The sequence below is a fragment of the Babylonia areolata genome, chromosome 5 (assembly GCF_041734735.1).
Source record: "Babylonia areolata isolate BAREFJ2019XMU chromosome 5, ASM4173473v1, whole genome shotgun sequence".
Classification (NCBI taxonomy): Eukaryota; Metazoa; Mollusca; class Gastropoda; order Neogastropoda; family Buccinidae; genus Babylonia; species Babylonia areolata.
In genome coordinates this window covers 15,604,853-15,622,352 of record NC_134880.1, presented here as the reverse complement: position 1 = coordinate 15,622,352, position 17,500 = coordinate 15,604,853, and the positions used below count along the sequence as shown (strand labels likewise).

Genomic DNA, 17,500 nt, shown 5'->3' with positions numbered 1-17,500 from the left:
GAGAGAGAGATAAACAAAAAAATAAGAAGAGATTAAAAATAAAATCGTTGAAAAGTGCTCTGTAGTAAATATGATATATAAAATAAGCTTGGAAAAAAACACACAAAAAAAACAACCAACAAAACAAAACAAACACACACACACACACACACACACACACACACACACACACACACACACACACACACACACACACACACACACACACAAAGAAAAAAAAAGAGAAAAAAAAACCCGCATGCGTGCGGGATGGAACCATGCAATATTCAGTTCGGAAGCAAGCAGACTAATCCCTAATAACGCTGTTTAAATCATGTTTTTTTGGTGTTTTATTATATCTCGATTATTCTCTTATTTTATCGGCGGTAAATGAGACGTTGCCATCGCTTCAAGCCCACTGCAACACATGGAAGAACTCTAGATCTGTACTTTCGAACACGTCTACTACAACGGGCTGAAAGAAACGATCTATTCATTTTTTTTTAATGTTCATTCCAGTTAATTCAGTGTTCACTTTAGAATATTCATACACAGTGAACACGTCGTTGGTGTAGTTAGTATCACTGTAAGTGTTCTGTCCAGAATTTGAATTTCTTTCCTTTTAATTGTGAACAAGAAAAACGAGGTCGACGTCTTCGAACACAACGTAACTTCTAGCACGCTTAACTCAGTAGGAAGCGATTTTTAGAATTTTTGGATTTCGGAACGTATATCAAGGAAATAAACCGTTAATGATTCGGAAATACGGCTTAATTCGGAGACTTACAACCTGTTATTGGTATGACTGTGAAGATGTTTTTTTCATACTATGTTTAAACCAAATTTGTTTTTGGAAAAGTATTTCCAGAGAAAATGGCAATGTTAAAGTTTCCACACACACGCACGCACGCACACACACACACACACACACACACACACACACACACACACACACACACACACACACACACACACACACAACCGTACACGGGTTAAAACATAGGCTCACTTTGTTCACACAAGTGAGTCAAAAAAGAAGCTTTCCATGACAGAGTGACGATTGTCAAAAAGACTAGAAAGAAGGAGGGAAGAAAAGATCGCCTGGCTCACCACTTATGACCCCGGAAACCGCGTGATTAAAAGAGAACCACAGCATCTTGTGTTCTAACCCAGAAAACAGCAAGTTCTTTTCTGAAGGCATTGTGATTGGGGGTGGACAGAGGTCGTAGAAACCTGGCGGAAATGTTCAAGATCAGAGTCCCACGTCGCTCCCCACAACACGACTTTAAGAACACATCCAGGGTTGTTTACCTGCATAAAGCCTAGAGATGTGACGCCTGCAAACACTCCAGTGACAATGATGAGGCTGAGAAGCCCTTGGGATAGGCATCATTGGAAGATCAGGCAGCACTTGACGTGAAGATCGGTGGATGTCATGTGTATTAAGATGTTCACTGCATGAGGGTTTGTGGTACACGTAGTCGACAAAGACTCTCTGAAAACGTTGGGTCAGCCATGTCTGTCTGACACTAGCACTAAGTAGACAAATTCATGTCGCGTGGCAAGGCAAGCACAGGGGGAAGAACACCCTGAGGACAGGAACCTGAGATTCCTTACGACTGACGTCATAGAGGAACTGACCACTGAGTACAGCAACCTGAGCTTCCTAAAGAATCACGTCACAGAAGGACTTACCACTGAAACAAGGACTGGAGCTTCCTAACGATTGACGGCATAGAGGGACTGACCACTGAGGACAGGAACTGGAGCTTCCTAACGATTGACGTCATAGAGGGACTGACCATTGAGGACAGGAACTGGAACTTCCTAACGATTGACGTCATAGAGGGACTGACCACTGAGGACAGGAACTGGAACTTCCTAACGATTGACGTCATAGAGGGACTGACCACTGAGGACAGGAACTGGAACTTCCTAACGATTGACGGCATAGAGGGACTGACCATTGAGGACAGGAACTGGAACTTCCTAACGATTGACGGCATAGAGGGACTGACCACTGAGGACAGGAACTAGAACTTCCTAACGATTGACGGCATAGAGGGACTGACCACTGAGGACAGGAACTAGAACTTCCTAACGATTGACGGCATAGAGGGACTGACCAATGAGGGGGGGCTGTTAGCTCGGCTGGTTGATCTGGGCACCGTCTTCAATGGTCTTCACTCCAGATTTGAACTGAATATTTTTTTAAAACTTCTTTTATTCAGTACAAGTGTATAGTGAGCAATCACAATCACATTCCACAGCCTGTTTTTTTTTGTTTGTTTGTTTTTTTCAACATAGAACATACATATAGTGGTGGGGTGTGGGGGTGGATGTGAATACATACATACGTGGGAAAAGAGGAGGGGACATACTGGGACACACACACACACACACACACACACACACACACACACACACACACACACGCACGCACACACACACACACACAGACACACACACACACACACACACACACACACACACACACACACACACACACACACACAAACACACCACACACATAATTATATTATGATATGATATCATATTAAAACTGGTTGCCACACAGTACTCGTATTTTGTGCTCTGAAATGCTTTTTTTCGAACATAGTACTGCTATAACAATAAAAACATGGCTATTGTGTAAAACAACAATGATGGCGACATTGACGACGATGACGACGATGATGATGACGATGATTTTTCTGCAGAAAATTGATAATATTGAGAACAAAAATGACAATGAGAAGAAGAAGAAGAAGACGAGAAGGAGTAGAAGAAGGTATAGTAGTATTTGTATTTGTATTTGTATTTCTTTTTATCACAACATATTTATCTGTGTGAAATTCGGGCTGCTCTCCCCAGGGAGAGCGCGTCGCTACACTACAGCACCACTCATTTAAAAAAGAAAAAAAAAATCCTGTGTGCAGTTTTATTTGTTTTTCCTATCGAAGTGGATTTTTCTACATAATTTTGCCAGGAACAACCCTTTTGTTGCCGTGGGTTCTTTTACGTGCGCTAAGTGCATGCTGCACACGAGACCTCGGTTTATCGTCTCATCCGAATGACCAGCGTCCAGAGAACCACTCAAGGTCTAGTGGAGTGGGAGAAAATATCGGCGGCTGAGCCGTGAATGGAACCAGCGCGCTCAGATTCTCTCGCTTCCTAGGCGGATACGTTACCTCTAGGTCATCACTCCACCGGAGTAGTAGTAGCAGTAGTAGTAGTAGTAGTAGTAGTAGTAGTTGTAGAAAAAAATAGAAGAAGCTGAAGAAGAAAAGAAAAGCAGTAATAATGACAGCAATGAACAGGACAGAATCACCAACAATAACAGCAACAACAACCGCAACAAAAAATAAATGAACAGAACCACGAACTGTTTTCTTTTCCTTTTTTTATATATTTTTTTTTTATAACAACAACAATAACAGCAACAGCAGCAACAACAACAATAACAACAGCAACAGCAACAACAACAATAATAACTGCGGCAGCAACAACAATAGGGAACCCTGATTACGTGCACATGTACACTTTGCGTGCAGAGCGCTTCGCTCAGTGATAACACAGAATTGTGTATTTGGGGAGCTGAAAGCGGCGTCTGTAATTGTAGGAAGTCGGAAGTGGGGAATCTGGATCAGATAGAGGCACGGTCTGTAAAAGCCATACATACATACATACATACATACAGGACTGGCAGAGCACTGTTGGATGAGTGGGCTGCATCCTTCTCTATTCTGGCTTCATCCAGCCCTCCCCCCCCCCCCCCCCCCTCCCACACACACACACCTCTCTCTGTCTCTGTCTCGCTTCGGGAGCTAGCTGCACTTCTGTAACACATAGGAGATTGTTTTTTTTCTTTCGAGCACATTTGTGTGTGTGTGTGTGTGTGTGTGTGTGTGTGTGTGTGTGTGTGTGTGTGTGTGTGTGTGTGTGTGTGTGTTATTATCTTTTATTCGTATCATTATTCTTGTTATTATTTCTCTTATTTAGAAAATGATGCCCTAATTCTGGGACCTCTCTACAAATAGTTGCTTTGTTGTACAGCCTGTTTTGTGTCTTCTGTTTCGATTTTTGTCAAAGTTGAAGTGAATTTTTCTACAGAATTTTGCCAGGAACAACTCCTTTGTTGCCATGGGTACTTTTACTGCGCTAAGTGCATGCTGCGCACGGAACTTCGGTTTATCGTCTCATCCGAATGACTGAAGGTCTAGTGGAGGGGGAGAAAATATCGGCGGCTGAGCCGTGAATCGAACCAGCGCGCTCAGATTCTCTCGCTTCCTAGGCGGACGCGTTGCCTCTAAGCCATCACTCCATTCGTATCTATCTATCTATCTATCTATCTATCTATCTATCTATCTATATATATATATATAAAGAGAGAGAGAGAGAGAGAGATGTGTGTGTGTGTGTGTGTGTGTGTGTCTGTGTGTGTGTGTGTGTGTGTGTGTGTGTGTGTTACCCTGTGATTGAGCTGTGACCTTGTGTGGTAATGGTGGTAAAACAAATACCCTCGCAAATAAGAAAGACAGAAAGAAAGAAAGACAGAGAGGGGGGAAAAGAAAAGAAGAAGAAGAGAGAAAGAAAGAAAGAAAGAACTGTGGCGACGCACTCTCCCCCAGGACTCCAGTCAGAATATTAAACAGAGACACAGTACAATACAGTACAATACAATATACAATACAATTCAATATACAGTACAATACACAATACAACACAATACAGTATAATACAATATACAATACAGTACAATACAGTACAGTGCAATACAATACACAATAATTTATAGTGCAATACAATACAGTACAATACAATATACAATACAACACAACAACACACAACCATACAAGACAACACCACGCAACAATTCAACACAGCACAACACAACAATACAGAACAATGCAATGCAGTGCATTTCATTACAGTATAATAGAATACAAACAAATACATTATATCAATTACAATGTTTCACAGTAAATCTAAACAATGTTGTTGTTTTTTTTCTAATGCATAAGCATGTCTTACATGTTTTGATGTTGTTGTTTTTACTCATGTTAACGCATTTTTGTGCTGAGTAATCATCAACATTTGTTTTACAACACCAGGTGTAATTTCTTTTTACGTGATAATAAAGTTCTTCTTATCTTTACTTATCTTGTATATTGGCTTTATTTCTGCAGCTAGGCAACACAAAGTCCTTATTTCATCTTGTCTCTCTGCTTTAACTCTGCGGCTAGGCAACACATAGCGTTCTTCTTATCTTAACCTATCCGATGTCTTTGCTTTATCTTTGCAGCCAGGCAACACATAACGTTTTATTATTATTTTATTTATTTATTCATTCATTTATTTATATATTTATTTATTTATGTGTGTATGTGTGTGTGTGTGTGTGTGTGTGTGTGTGTGTGTGTGTGAGAGAGAGAGAGAGAGAGAGAGAGAGAGAGAGAGAGAGAGAGAGAGAGAGAGAGAGAGCGTTTGTGTGCGCTACCGCACCTGATGTGATTTCCCTTTATGAGATAATAAAATCATTCTTATCTTATCTTGTGTGTAATATGATACAAGCAATGTTAACCTTGGTGTATTTCAATATGTTTACAATAATGATTAATTACAACATTTTGATTAAGTGAATATATACAATACTTTTTATATGAATGTCATATGTTATTGATTCTTTTAAATTAAGTCATGTTTAATGTTTTGTGTTGAGTAATTATTGTCCACGTTTGTTTTGCCGCACCTGATGTTATTTCTGTTAATGAGATGATAAAGTTCTTCTTAACTTCTTATCTTATCTTATCTTAATACACAACGTTCTTCTTATCTTAACCTATCTGATATCTCTGCTTTATCTCTGCAGCCAGGCAATACCTTAAGTTCTTCTTGTCTTAACCTATCCGATGTCTTTGTTTTATCTCTGCAGCTAGATAACACATAGCGTACTTCTTGTCTTGTCTTGTCTCTGTGCTTTATCTCTGCGGCTACGTAACACATAAAGTACGTTCTTCTTGTCTTAACTATCCTGTCTCTTTGCTTTATCTCTGCGGCTAGGTAACACATAATGTACGTTCTTCTTGTCTTAACTATCCTTTCTCTTTGCTTTATCTCTGCGGCTAGGTAACACATAAAGTACGTTCTTCTAGTCTTAACTATCCTGTCTCTATGCGGCTAGATAACACATGACATTCTTCTTGTCGTGTCTTGTCGCTATGATTTATCTCTGCAGTTACGCAACACATGATGTTCCTCTCTTAACCTCCATGTGATTTCTGTGCTTTATCTGTGCAGCCAGGCAACACTGGGAGTCGACAGCGGAGAGCAGAATAGAAACCAGTCGACACGTCACAACCAAAGGGTGACAACTTCGTCAGCCAGTTGCCGAACTTCCTTCCTGCGGATCAGTGTGTGTGTGTGTGTGTGTGTGTGTGTGTGTGTGTGTGTGTGTGTGTGTGTGACGATCTGAACTTGCCTCTCGTTACCGCATTATTTATTCATCTATTTATTTATTTGTTTATTTATTTATATGACTGTCTGCTTTTATTCTTGCATCACCAAGAGCTCTTTTTTCCGTGTCTCCGAAACAAGCGTCAGCTGCTGCTGTAACAATTTTAAAACGAAATCCTTTTTTCCCCCCTTAGTGCGGCCTTGAATTGGATGCTTGGTCCCAACCGTCTCCTTCAACCCTCCTTCCCTTGCCTTCCGAGTGATTCATAACTGGACCTGGCACACTGACTGAAGAAAAAGAATTACAAAAAAGAAGTTTTCACCACTTCAGACAAAGCAATAGCCTATGTTTACGAAAGCAATTAGCGCATGGATACCAACCCTAAGACAGACACATAAGGTTATGAGCGTTTTCACATCAATGACTCCAAAACGTTAGCGGGGGGGAAAGAACAACCATATACAGACACAGACACAGACAACGCACACACACACACACACACACACACACACACACACTCACGCACATACACAAACACACACACCCACACACACACACGCACATACACACACACACACACACACACACACACACACACACACACACACACACACACACACACACACACACACACACACACACGGGGATCTTACACGTCAATCGATCCACAGTTCTGTTCTGCGTTGCGTCGAACGATTTTTATTGAATCTTCAAGGAAACTTTGCACTCTCTCAACTCGTGCAATGTGGCGCGAAAAAACGGCCGTGCTGCTTACCTGAACCTATGCCAAGTGGCTTTGTTAGGGGCGTACGCAAAGAATCGTCTGTCTCCCGAACTCGAGAACGATCTGAAAACCTCTGGACACTGTCGCATTACGTGCACCTTGGTGAAGACAAGATAACTGCTAACTGCTTGACGTCACACCAACTAACGATTGAAATCATCTTGTCTGGGCTTTCGAAGAACAGTCTCATTGTGTTCATTCTTTCTCCCTAAAAGCACAAAAAACAACAACAACAACAACACTACACAACATGCTATATCTAGCGACAGATTTGTTCTAGTATTTTAGATTTGTTTTGTTGTGTTGTTTTCTTTGGAAGTCATTCAGTTTTAGAGTACAGCGTCGTTTGTTTCCTCGGCATCTTCGATGAATGGTTTGCTGGCGACACCGGCACAGTTCGTGTTATATGTCTGAATACATCGGACATCAAAGGCCTTCAACGTCATCATTCAGCTGACACAGCTACAGCTTTCTAACAAGCGAGGCTTTCCCATGGTTCACGCTGTGCACTAGTTCCTCGTTAGTCTTATGGGCAGAAGGAATGGAAGTCATCAATCGACGCCGTGTTATTGTCTCACGTTGTACGAAGTCACTTTGACACCTATAGTTGCTCCCTGTTTTCATTGTGATTGTCGCTGGCGCTGGCTGAAGTGTGTGCAGGGACAGTGACAGGCTGAGGGTTTCATTAAAACGACGACCTGTTACAGGAAAACTGTGATGCTTCGTTTACTGCGCCGATCACCTTGTTTGTCGATCGATGTGCGATGGTGTGCACTCGTTAGTAAAGTCGTGAGGGAATGCCACTCAAAGTCGTGAGGAAATGTCATTCGAGACTGTTTGTGAATGAATTAGGAAGGGTTGTTCAAAGTTAAGGAAGAACAACTACTGCAATTTTTTTTTAAATAGAAAATTGTGAACAGAAGGAAAAAGACAATACGTACCAACCATAACAGGTGTCAAGGTTTACGTTACCGTTGGCTCAACGCCTTCAAACTGCGGATTAAAAACGTACAGCCAACTGTAAGCACTACCATTTTCTCCACATACAATCGCTTTTCCTTTGCAACAGGTCAACCGCCGACACTACACGGGACAAAAAAGTCACGTCCACACACCTCTCGAAAACTTCCCGACTTCTCTTCGAAACCAACCAAAGAAAAAACAAACAAACTCCTTGTTTCAGTGTGTAAGTCGTCGCGTAGTCTTCTATTTCTTATCTTAGTCTCTTTCTCAGCTCTGTAAAGAGTCATTGACGCGCAACACAGAAGAACTATTTACCAGATCCCTGTAGGTCTGTCGGTTGCTGTTTGTCAAAAGCCCGGGTGTCTGCAGAGAGCCAGATTTCTTCTACCTCAGCTCCGTGGAGAGGATTCCTGTAAGTCTGTGGGTTGTGTGTCAAAACCTGGGTTTTTGCAGAGAACTAGACTTCTTCTACCTCAGCTCCGTGGAGAGGATTCCTGTAAGTCTGTGGGTTGTGTGTCAAAACCTGGGTTTTTGCAGAGAACTAGACTTCTTCTACCTCAGCTCCGTGTAGAGTCACTGGAGATTCTTGCAGGTCTGTCAGTTGTGTTTCACAGCCTGGCTGTCTGCAGAGTACTTTTCCCTCAAGTCTGTGGAGAGACACAAGGGATTCTTGCAGGCCTGTCAGTTGTGTTTCACAGCCTGGCTGTCTGCAGAGTACTTTTCCCTCAAGTCTGTGGAGAGACACAAGGGATTCTTGCAGGCCTGTCAGTTGTGTTTCACAGCCTGGCTGTCTGCAGAGTACTTTTCCCTCAAGTCTGTGGAGAGACACAAGGGATTCCTGCAGGCCTGTCAGTTGTGTTTCAAAGCCTGGCTGTCTTTGAGAACCAGTTTTCTTTTCCCTCTGTAGAAAGTATACCTGTAGATCTGTCGGTTGTGTGTCAAAGCTAGCTTTCTGCAGAAAAAACAACAACCCAGGTTTCTTCCACCTCAGCTCCGCGGAGAGACACTGGGAATTCTGAAGGTCTGTCGGTTGTGTTTCAAAGCCTGTGTCCTTTGCGGACGCCGAACTGAAAAAGACCGCTACAATGTGTGCCCTTGCCCACGCCATGCGAAGGACCCTCCTGGTGACCCTGCTGGCGTGCTTCATGGTGGACGTGGAATCGGGCGAAGCCCCGGAAACCCCCGAGCCTCACGTGCCCCCGGTGGCCAAGCGGTTACACCACCACCTGATGTCGTCGTACGAGAAACTGATCAAGCCCTCTGTGGGCCCCAGCCAGCAGCTGACGGTGAAGATGGGCATGAGGCTGTCACAGGTCCTGGACGTGGTGAGTTTCTCAGTGTGAGTGTCTGTCTGCCTCTGTGTGTGTGTGTGTGTGTGTGTGTGTGTGTGTGTGTGTGTGTGTGTGTGTGTGTGTATCTCTGTGTGTGCGCCTCTCTCTCTCTCTCTCTTGTTAATAAAGAATGTGCCTTGTCCCTGTTTAAGCAAGCTCGCGCGCGCGCGGGTGTGTGTGTGTGTGTGTGTGTGTGTGTGTGTGTGTGTGTGTGTGTGTGTGTGTGTGTGTGTGTGTGCATGCGCGCGTGTGTGCATATGTGCGTGTGTTTGCGTATATGTGTGTGTACCTGTAAAGAGTCAGAGATGAAGAAGATGTATTCAGAAACACACACATTCACACGCATATAAAGTAAAATTATGCTTTTTTAAAATTTTTACTATGGATGGCAATGTATGTCTTAATTACTTCTTGCTCACTTGAGTGGGCCACACCGTATTGACGCCGACTATCAGCGCGTGTAAATGCTCTTCACAACAGATCGCCATGTCGTTTCCTATCGAATCAATAACGATTATGGAAATGGTATTGATTCATAAGACTCTGCCAGGTGTCCCGTGCTTGACTGACAAAGTGCTGAGTTTGCTTCCCCCCCCCCCATGCCCCTCCTCCCCCACCCCCCCTCCCCTCCGTCCCTTCCCTGCTGATTGATTGATGGAGGAATAATAGTTTGACTGAACGGCTTGCTTGCTGAGTGGTTGACGGTCCACTGCACTACAATACCATGAACTTTACTGTGCTGCACTACATAACACTGCACTGTACTGTACTGCACTGCACTGCACTGCACTGCTTTTCACCGCACCAGACTACACTACACTACACTACACTACACTACACTACACTACACTATATGATAGTCAGTCGTGTCCGACTATGACCATCAGAACAGCAGAGGAGGCAACTGCTGTTCCGACTATTTGGGCTAGAATTTGATTATAGTGGAGAGTGTCTTGCCCAAGTACATCCCCACTCTCTCGGCCAAGAGGGTTTTTAGGACAGTCGGCGTTGGGATTGTTCCCAAAAGTCAGCTAGCCCACAAGGCTGCAGCACTAAGAGCCAGTTTGAATTTTGCCTCCTAGTTTAAGAGTCTTAGTCCTTCACAAAAGACTAAGCTGTAAATGGTTTCCCATTGACTGGAGAAACCATTGATAATACAGCTCTCACTTTGCTGTTGGCCCAAATGTAAATTTATGTCAATCTGTGATATAAGCTGAGTGTTGGGCCTACACTACACTACACAACGCTACGCTACACTACACTACACTACACTACACAACGCTACGCTACACTACACTACACTATACTACGCTACACTACACTACACTACACTACACTACGCTACGCTACACTACACTACACTATACTACGCTACACTACGCTACACTACACTATACTACGCTACACTACACTACACTATACTACGCTACACTACACTACACCGCTCGAAACTGCACTGCACTGCACCGCATATTTTCAGTCTAGTATCATCATCTTAGATGAACAGACTATAAATAAATAAACAAACAACTGCACTGCACTGCACCGCACTGAACTGAACTGCACAGAACTACACAACACTACACTGTACCACGCTGAACAGCACTGCAATAAACCGCGAGCGCGCGCGCGCGCGTGTGTGTATGTGTGTGTGTGTGTGTGTGTGTGTGTGTGTGTGTGTGTGTGTGTGTGTGTGTGTGTGTGTGTGTGTGCCTCTTACTGTATATATCAAACTCTATTTCTTCATGTACCCTTGTCCCTCTCATTCTCTGCTCTCTCTCTCTCTCGCTTTCCTCAAATTCGTTTTATTTATTGTCCAAGTTGTGCTGCTTGTATTTATGTGGTAAACAACAAGCAGACGAAAAAGAAAAAGAAAAAAAAAACACCAAAAAGAATTCCAGAGGCACGAACGCAGTTGTGTAAACTTTGTTGATGTTGCAGAAGGTATGCACAGATGATGTAATTAGGGTGCACATTGTATGTTTCTTGTCAGAAAGTCACACCGATGATCGGGCCACACTTGTATTCCTCAGTCTGTCTGTCTGGCTGTCTGTCTCTCTGTCTCTGTCTGTCTGTCTGTCTGTCTCTCCTCCCTCAATAAAACATTTGTCATTGCCATTGTCATTCTCTCTTTCTTTCTCCCTCTCTCTCTCTATCTCCCGTCAATAAAACATGTCATTGTCATAGTCATTGCCATTCTCTCTCTCTCTCTCTCTCTCTCTCTCTCTCTCTCTCTCCCATCAATAAAACATGTCATTGTCATAGTCATAGTCATTATCATTCTCTCTCTCTCCCCCTCTCTCTCTCTCTCGCTCGCTCGCTCTTTCTGTCTCTCTCTCACTTTCTTTCTCTGTCTCTCTGTCTCTCTTTTGTTTTATAAACTTCCTCCTCTTCTCTTTGCCCGTGTTCTTCCTCTCCTTCCTCTTTCTCCTCCTCCTCTTTCTTCTTCTACCTTGCTCTGAATGTCAGCTTGTAGAGTTGATCAGTAACTCTATATTCTTCGTCTTCTTCTTACTCCACAGTCAGGTAAAGCAGTGTCCACATGGATATCGAATCGAAACGCACGTAGTCAGGTCACTGTGTTCTAAAACCAGAGTACACACGGCCAGTCTCATCCAGTAAACTCTCTAAATCAAATCAAAGCAAATCGAATCCCGTTGTCATCAATATCAAAACTGAATGCGTCTAGTGCAGACCCACTCTGATTCAGATGCGAGATATATCCAATTCATCACAGCCAGACGGATCAGTACAGACACAAATTTATTGGAATTTCATGTTTGTTTGTTTGTTTGTTTGTTTTCTTCTTTATTGTAAGGTTTGTTTATTTTTTGTCTTTGTTTTGCTCGTTTCTTGTTGTTATTGTCGTTCTCCTTTTCCTTGTATTCTTTCCTTCTTTTTCTCTTCCTTTTCGTCGTCGTCACCATCATCATCATCATCATCATCGTCATCATCATCATCATCATCATCATCTTCACCGTTGTCATTTTGTTGTTGCTGTGTTGTTGTTGTTTGCTGATGTTGTTGTTGTCGTTGTTGTTGTTGTTGTTCTTCTTCTTCTGCTTCTTTTTCTCTTCTTCTTCTTCTTCTTCTTTCTCTTCTTCTTCTTCTCACTGCTGCATCTTCCTGAGCAGATGACGCACCGCTTTGGCAGCGTGTGAAATTGCTCACCGTCAGTTATAGGAGGCATTGAGGTGCAAGGGACTGGTGTATGTTTCTGCAGAATGCTTCAATTGATAGGGAACACACGTGTTACTCTATCACCTATCTTCGCTCTCTCTCTCTCTCTCTCTCTCTCTCTCTCTCTCTGTGTGTGTGTGTGTGTGTGTGTGTGTGTGTCTGTCTCTCTCTCTCTCTATTTCTCTCCGTCTCTCTCTGTGTATCTGTCCTCTCTCTGTCTGTCTGTCTCTCCCTCTCTCTTTCTCTCTCCATTTCTCTCTGTGTGTCTGTCTGTGTGTGTCTCTCTCTCCATTACTCTCTCTCTCTCTCTGTATCTTGTCCTGTGTGTGTGTGTGTGTGTGTGTGTGTGTGTGTGTGTGTGTGTGTGTGTGTGTGTGTGTGTGTGTGTGTGTGTGCATGCGTGCGTGCGTGCGTGCGTGTATGTATGTGTGCTTGTGCATTTGCGTGTACGTATATGTGCGTGTACGTACGTGCGTGTGAATGCGTGTGTGCGCGCGCGCGTGTGTGCCTGTGAAATGAAACTGATTCCACCATCGTTACACTTCTGGCGTTATAACGTTTAACAAACATGTAGATTAGATTTACGATTGTCATCATCTATGTCATCATGATCATAGTGCCAGCGTCATCATCATCATCATCATCATCACCGTCGTCGTCGTCATCTTTGTCGTCGTCGTTATCATCATCATCATCACCATCGTAGCCATCTCAGTTATCATCATCATCATCGTCGTCGTCGTCGTCGTAGTCGTCGTAGTCGTCGTCGTCGACATCAGCCCTATCATAACCATCACCATCATTATCCTCCTCCTCTTCATTATCATCGTCGTCATCATCATCTCCTTCAGTGTCTTTCTTTTTGGTGAATCATCTAGGCTTCTTCCTCCGTACCTGTTCTTTTTTCTTTCTTTCTTTCTTTCTTTTCCGTTGTGGCAATTTATGGAAAACGTTATGGACAGCACTGGAGTCAATTTACATCTGAAACATATTCATCCACTGTAGAGGAAGCTGTGTATTTTGCCTGTTTGGCTTCAGTAAAACCTGAACCCCTTTCTTTGCTACCGATGCATTGCTGTGATCTGACGATACCAGATCTGCCAGACTGGGTGTTCTGCCAGCCGCTGTGAACACCAGGGAGCAGCAGATAGATGCTGACAGTGACAACTGCTTGAGTGCATCATTGTATGTGTCTGTCACAGTAAGACGGTGAATAAAACTTATCTCGCATCGTCAATAAAATGAAAAGAAACCGATCACCTGTCGAGGCAGCCTCTGGCATTGATATCTCGCACACTCAGGGCAGGGCAGGGCTGTGCGGGGTTGGGCAGAGTAGGGCAGAGCAGGGCAGGATAAGACAGGGCAGGGCAGGGTTGGGCAGGGCAGGGCAGAGCAGAGCAGGGCAGGATAAGACAGGGCAGGGCAGGGTTGGGCAGGGCAGGGCAGAGCAGAGCAGGGCAGGATAAGACAGGGCAGGGCAGGGTTGGGCAGGGCAGGGCAGGGCAGGGCAGGGCTGTGCAGGGTTGGGCAGAGTAGGGCAGAGCAGGGAAGGGCAGGACAAGGCAGGGCTGGGAAGAGCAGGATAAGACAGGGCAGGGCAGATAAGACAGGGCAGGGTTGGGCAGGGCAGGGCAGGACAAGGCAGAGCAGGGCAGGGTTGGGCGGAGTAGGGCAGGGCAGGGCATGGCAGGGCAGGGCAAGGCGGGAAGGGCAAGGCAGGGCAGGGCAGCGGAAAGCAAGGAATTTTTTTCTCATGTATGTATACTCGCCGGGGGCATCGAGAAATTATTATATGCAACGATTAAACATATCGCGCAAAATCAAAAAGAGAAGAAGGTATTTTTTAATAGCACAAATCCGAAACGAACAGGGAAGAATGTGAACAAGTATTTATTGTCCATGCAATACACAAGATTCTTTTGCGAAAAAAAAAGAAGTGGAAATGAAGTATCTAGGTTTTCTTTTTTTTCCTTTTAATCTTTTATTTCACACATAAAACAGCCAGATGTATTTAACGGAGTCACAGCAGGTTCTATGATATATAAAGGTTAACTCTTTCCATACGAACGGCGAAAGAGACGACGTTAACAGCGTTTCACCCCAATTACCATCATCAAAATATTGCAAGCGGAAGGCTCTTATACTGAAGACGTGAATGTTGACAAAGAATACCACAATTCTGACGACGGAAGCTAAAGGTTGGGTCATTCAGACACCCACTGGACATCCGAGGGGTCTGTGTAGAGGAGAAGAGAGGACTGGCCGTACTGAGTGAGTTAACTCGTTTTGCCTGGAGCTGTCCACAACAGCCACACGAACAAACAGCGACAGTCATCAGCAGTATCATGACTGTTTGGTCTGGAACATTTATCACAGATGATATCTGTTTCTGGGGTAAATTGTTCGTGTTCTTCGCAGGCAGTGCGTTATTCCGTTGTTCTGGGGGCCAATTGCAGTACTTGGTTCTAACGTTTTGACAGTTACACGTGACTAAATTTCTACGTTGACCGAACTACGCCAGTGGTCAGTTCCATACTGCACACGGTTAGTAGCGGGTTACGACCATACTGAGCTCTTCCGTCCGAGCAATGCAACAGGGTCCTGAGCTTCACCAATCATCCCAATTGTACAGCTGTTCTGAGGTAGCATGGCACCCTCTCATGCTGGTAAGATGCCCTCATCCTCACCCCCCCCCCGCCCCCCCGACTCCCAACCCCCGCCCTCCACACACACCCAACAGGCCTCTGTATCTGTACTAATTGACAATATATCCCTAGCAGCCAGCTATGTGGGTCTCATCTCGGGCTGTGCCTATGACGTACTGAGCTGAGTTCTAGCTGCTGGCGAATCGTGCAGATTGGCATTGTTATCTGTGGAGCGTCGTTTTTTTGTTGGTTTTTTTTTTTCCGCGGCGGAGATAACAAGATTGTTTTGCCATGCTGCAGTGTTGGGTTGGCTGTTCCTTTGTTTTGTGTTGTTTTGTTCGTTGGCGGTTTTTTTTTTTTTTTTTAATTTTTTTTTTAGTTATTTGCTTTTCGTTGTTTCTTTGCTTCCTTTACTTTTTTTTTTTCTTGTATCTCTTTTTTTTCTGTCTCTCCCTGCCCTAGAACGAGCACTGTGTGTTCCTGTCACTGTGATCTGAACCTGTCTATGGCTTTCTCATCTTCCCTCCCTGCTCTCTCCGTCCCCCCCCTGCCCCCCCCCCCCCCCCTCACACACACACACACACTCCCCTCTCTGTCTCGCCATTGTTTTTTGTTTGTTTGTTTGTTGGTTGGTTTTTTTCTTCAGTATTTTTCCTTCTTTGCCGCTGTCCCCCCACTGTGTTATTGTCGCTTCTTTCTTCTTTCAAATACACCCGAACGTTCATGCTTTCGTTGATGTTGTTGCTGTTTTTGACTTTCTCTCAATTGGTTTGCTCCTTCTCCTCATGTCGTCTTCTTCTCCTTCTTCTTCTTTTTTCTCCTTGTTCTTCTTCTTCTTTTTCGTCTCTTTCTTCTTCCCGAATGCGGCTTTGGTTATGGCGAACGCCATACTTCACCATTTACTTTCCTTCTGTTATTTTTATATTGTGTTCAGCTCACATATTTTCATGTTTCAGTGTAGTATCAGGCTACGTAATATAAACATAGTGAAATTTGTTTTAAAAGCATTTTCCGCAATGTGATAATATACTTAATCACTTATTGTGTAGAATGCGTTTTCGAAGTTGATGCATGCTCTCTGAATACGTGTCACCCATACCATCGACCAATGGCAAGGCAAACTAGCCTTTTCTTCCGTAAAATGGACAGTGCGCTTAACATAACATGTGCCCGAGGTGGTATGCCTGCGTTCGCACACGTAACCCCGGTTCAGAGCCTTTTTCGAAAGACTTGTTTGGAATCAAACCCAAGGTTAACCCCGAGAACAAAAATCACCCCTGAAATGAACAGATTTGTGGAGAATCGAACCCCGGACCCTAGGGTGGTGAGGATTGGGAATCTGGCGCTCTGAGCAACTGGGCAACTGAGCAACTGAGCTATTCCGCCCCCCTCCCTCCCCGGATTAAAACAACAACAACAAAATTCGTGATTCAAATGAAAAGACTTTGCTTAAAACGCCGTTAAAAGACACACACACACACACACACACACACACACACACACACACACACACACACACACACACACACACAGAGACTTACCGAACTGCCCGGTTAATAACAATAAATGTGAGAACAAACGTGGGTTCCTCCTCGGATACAACGCACATGATCATCATCCACAAATCGAAGAGACAGAAAAAAGTGTGCAAGATTGTACATGATACATGGCAGAAACCTAAAAGCATTGTGTTACATCGTGTAGTGTAGTGTTGTGTAACACAGTATAGTGTAGTGTTACACATTGTAGTGTAGTGATGTGTAACACAGTGTAGTGTAACACAGTGTAGTGTATTGTAAACAGGTAGTGTAGTGTAACACAGTGTAGTGTAGTGTAACACAATGCAGTGTAGCGCAGTGTAGTGTAGTGTAAACAGGTAGTGTAGTGTAACACAGTGTAGTGTAGTGTAACACAATGCAGTGCAGTGCAGTGTAGTGTAGTGTAACACGGTGAATTGTAATGTAACAGAGTGTAGTGTAGTGTAGTGTAGTGTAGTGTAGTGCAGTGTAGTGTAACACAGTGCGGTCTAGTGTAGTGTAGTATAGCGCATTGTAGTGTAGCACAGTGTAGCGCAGTGGAGTGTAGTATAGTGTAGTGTAGTATTGTGCGGTGTAGTGTAGCAGTGTAGTGTAATGTATTGTAGTGTAGCACAGTGTAGCGC

At 43.9% G+C, this 17,500-nt stretch overlaps 1 protein-coding gene and 1 long non-coding RNA gene across 2 annotated transcripts in view; both read left to right on the top strand.

Annotated features, from left to right (window-relative positions):
- LOC143282388 (uncharacterized) overlaps nt 1–6,751 on the top strand; it is an 11,319-nt gene extending 4,568 nt beyond the window's left edge. The window contains exon 2 of the long non-coding RNA XR_013055248.1: nt 6,280–6,751. This is a non-coding gene — a long non-coding RNA (uncharacterized LOC143282388). The remainder of the gene's footprint in view (nt 1–6,279) is intronic.
- Nucleotides 6,752–8,906: 2,155 nt separating this feature from the next.
- The window catches only part of LOC143282387 (acetylcholine receptor subunit alpha-like), a 234,473-nt gene continuing 225,879 nt past the window's right edge, over nt 8,907–17,500 (top strand). The window contains exon 1 of the mRNA XM_076588007.1: nt 8,907–9,508. Coding sequence (XP_076444122.1) covers nt 9,269–9,508 — 240 coding nt within the window. The 5' untranslated portion in view covers nt 8,907–9,268. The remainder of the gene's footprint in view (nt 9,509–17,500) is intronic.